The 592-nt window shown below is 37.8% G+C and overlaps 1 protein-coding gene across 1 annotated transcript in view; it reads left to right on the forward strand.

Annotated features, from left to right (window-relative positions):
• The window catches only part of LOC119590544 (conserved oligomeric Golgi complex subunit 5-like), a gene marked incomplete in the record, with an annotated part of 11,598 nt that overhangs the window by 10,819 nt on the left and 187 nt on the right, over positions 1 to 592 (forward strand). The window contains 1 exon segment of the mRNA XM_037939200.1: positions 263 to 592. Within this exon segment, the coding sequence (XP_037795128.1) occupies positions 263 to 472 (210 nt within the window).

The raw sequence follows: 592 nt of genomic DNA on the forward strand, positions 1-592 counted from the left end.
GATTAAGTTAGTTTATGTACCTGGTTATAGATTTGTCAGACAGTTTTATGTTGATGGCTGATATTAATAATTAGTGATCATAGTTTTACTGTCATCATTTTTCTTTTCTTCAACAATATTTATACCCTATCATTGTTATAATTGATGTTAATGTTGACATTAACTTCATTGTTACCATCTTACTAAAATGATTTTTCAACTCAATTTTTTTTTTTGCACTTGATAGTGAAAGTTTTTTTTTTTCTTCTTCTTTCTCCCTTAGACGGCTGGATGGTCAGTCAGCAGGTATAGCAACTGGCTGGATGAGCATCGTGATGAGCGCGAGAGATTGCAACTTGTGAGAGGTGCCCTGGAGGCGTACGTTGCCAATGTCAGATCCCGCAACCTCACACAGTTCGCCCCAGTGTATCCGGTCATGCTCAAGCTCTTGGAGAGAGGGATGAGTGCGCATGGAATGTCAAGTGCTTCTTAGACATTGTGAAGATGCTTGGAGTTTAGGGCTATAGGTTTTCCGATCTATATATATATTAGATATTTTATATTTGCCTTTAGTATGGGCGTGTGTTTGGTCTCTATAAAGCTGAATGAACAC

Source organism: Penaeus monodon, chromosome 27, assembly GCF_015228065.2.
Source record: "Penaeus monodon isolate SGIC_2016 chromosome 27, NSTDA_Pmon_1, whole genome shotgun sequence".
NCBI lineage: Eukaryota > Metazoa > Arthropoda > Malacostraca > Decapoda > Penaeidae > Penaeus > Penaeus monodon.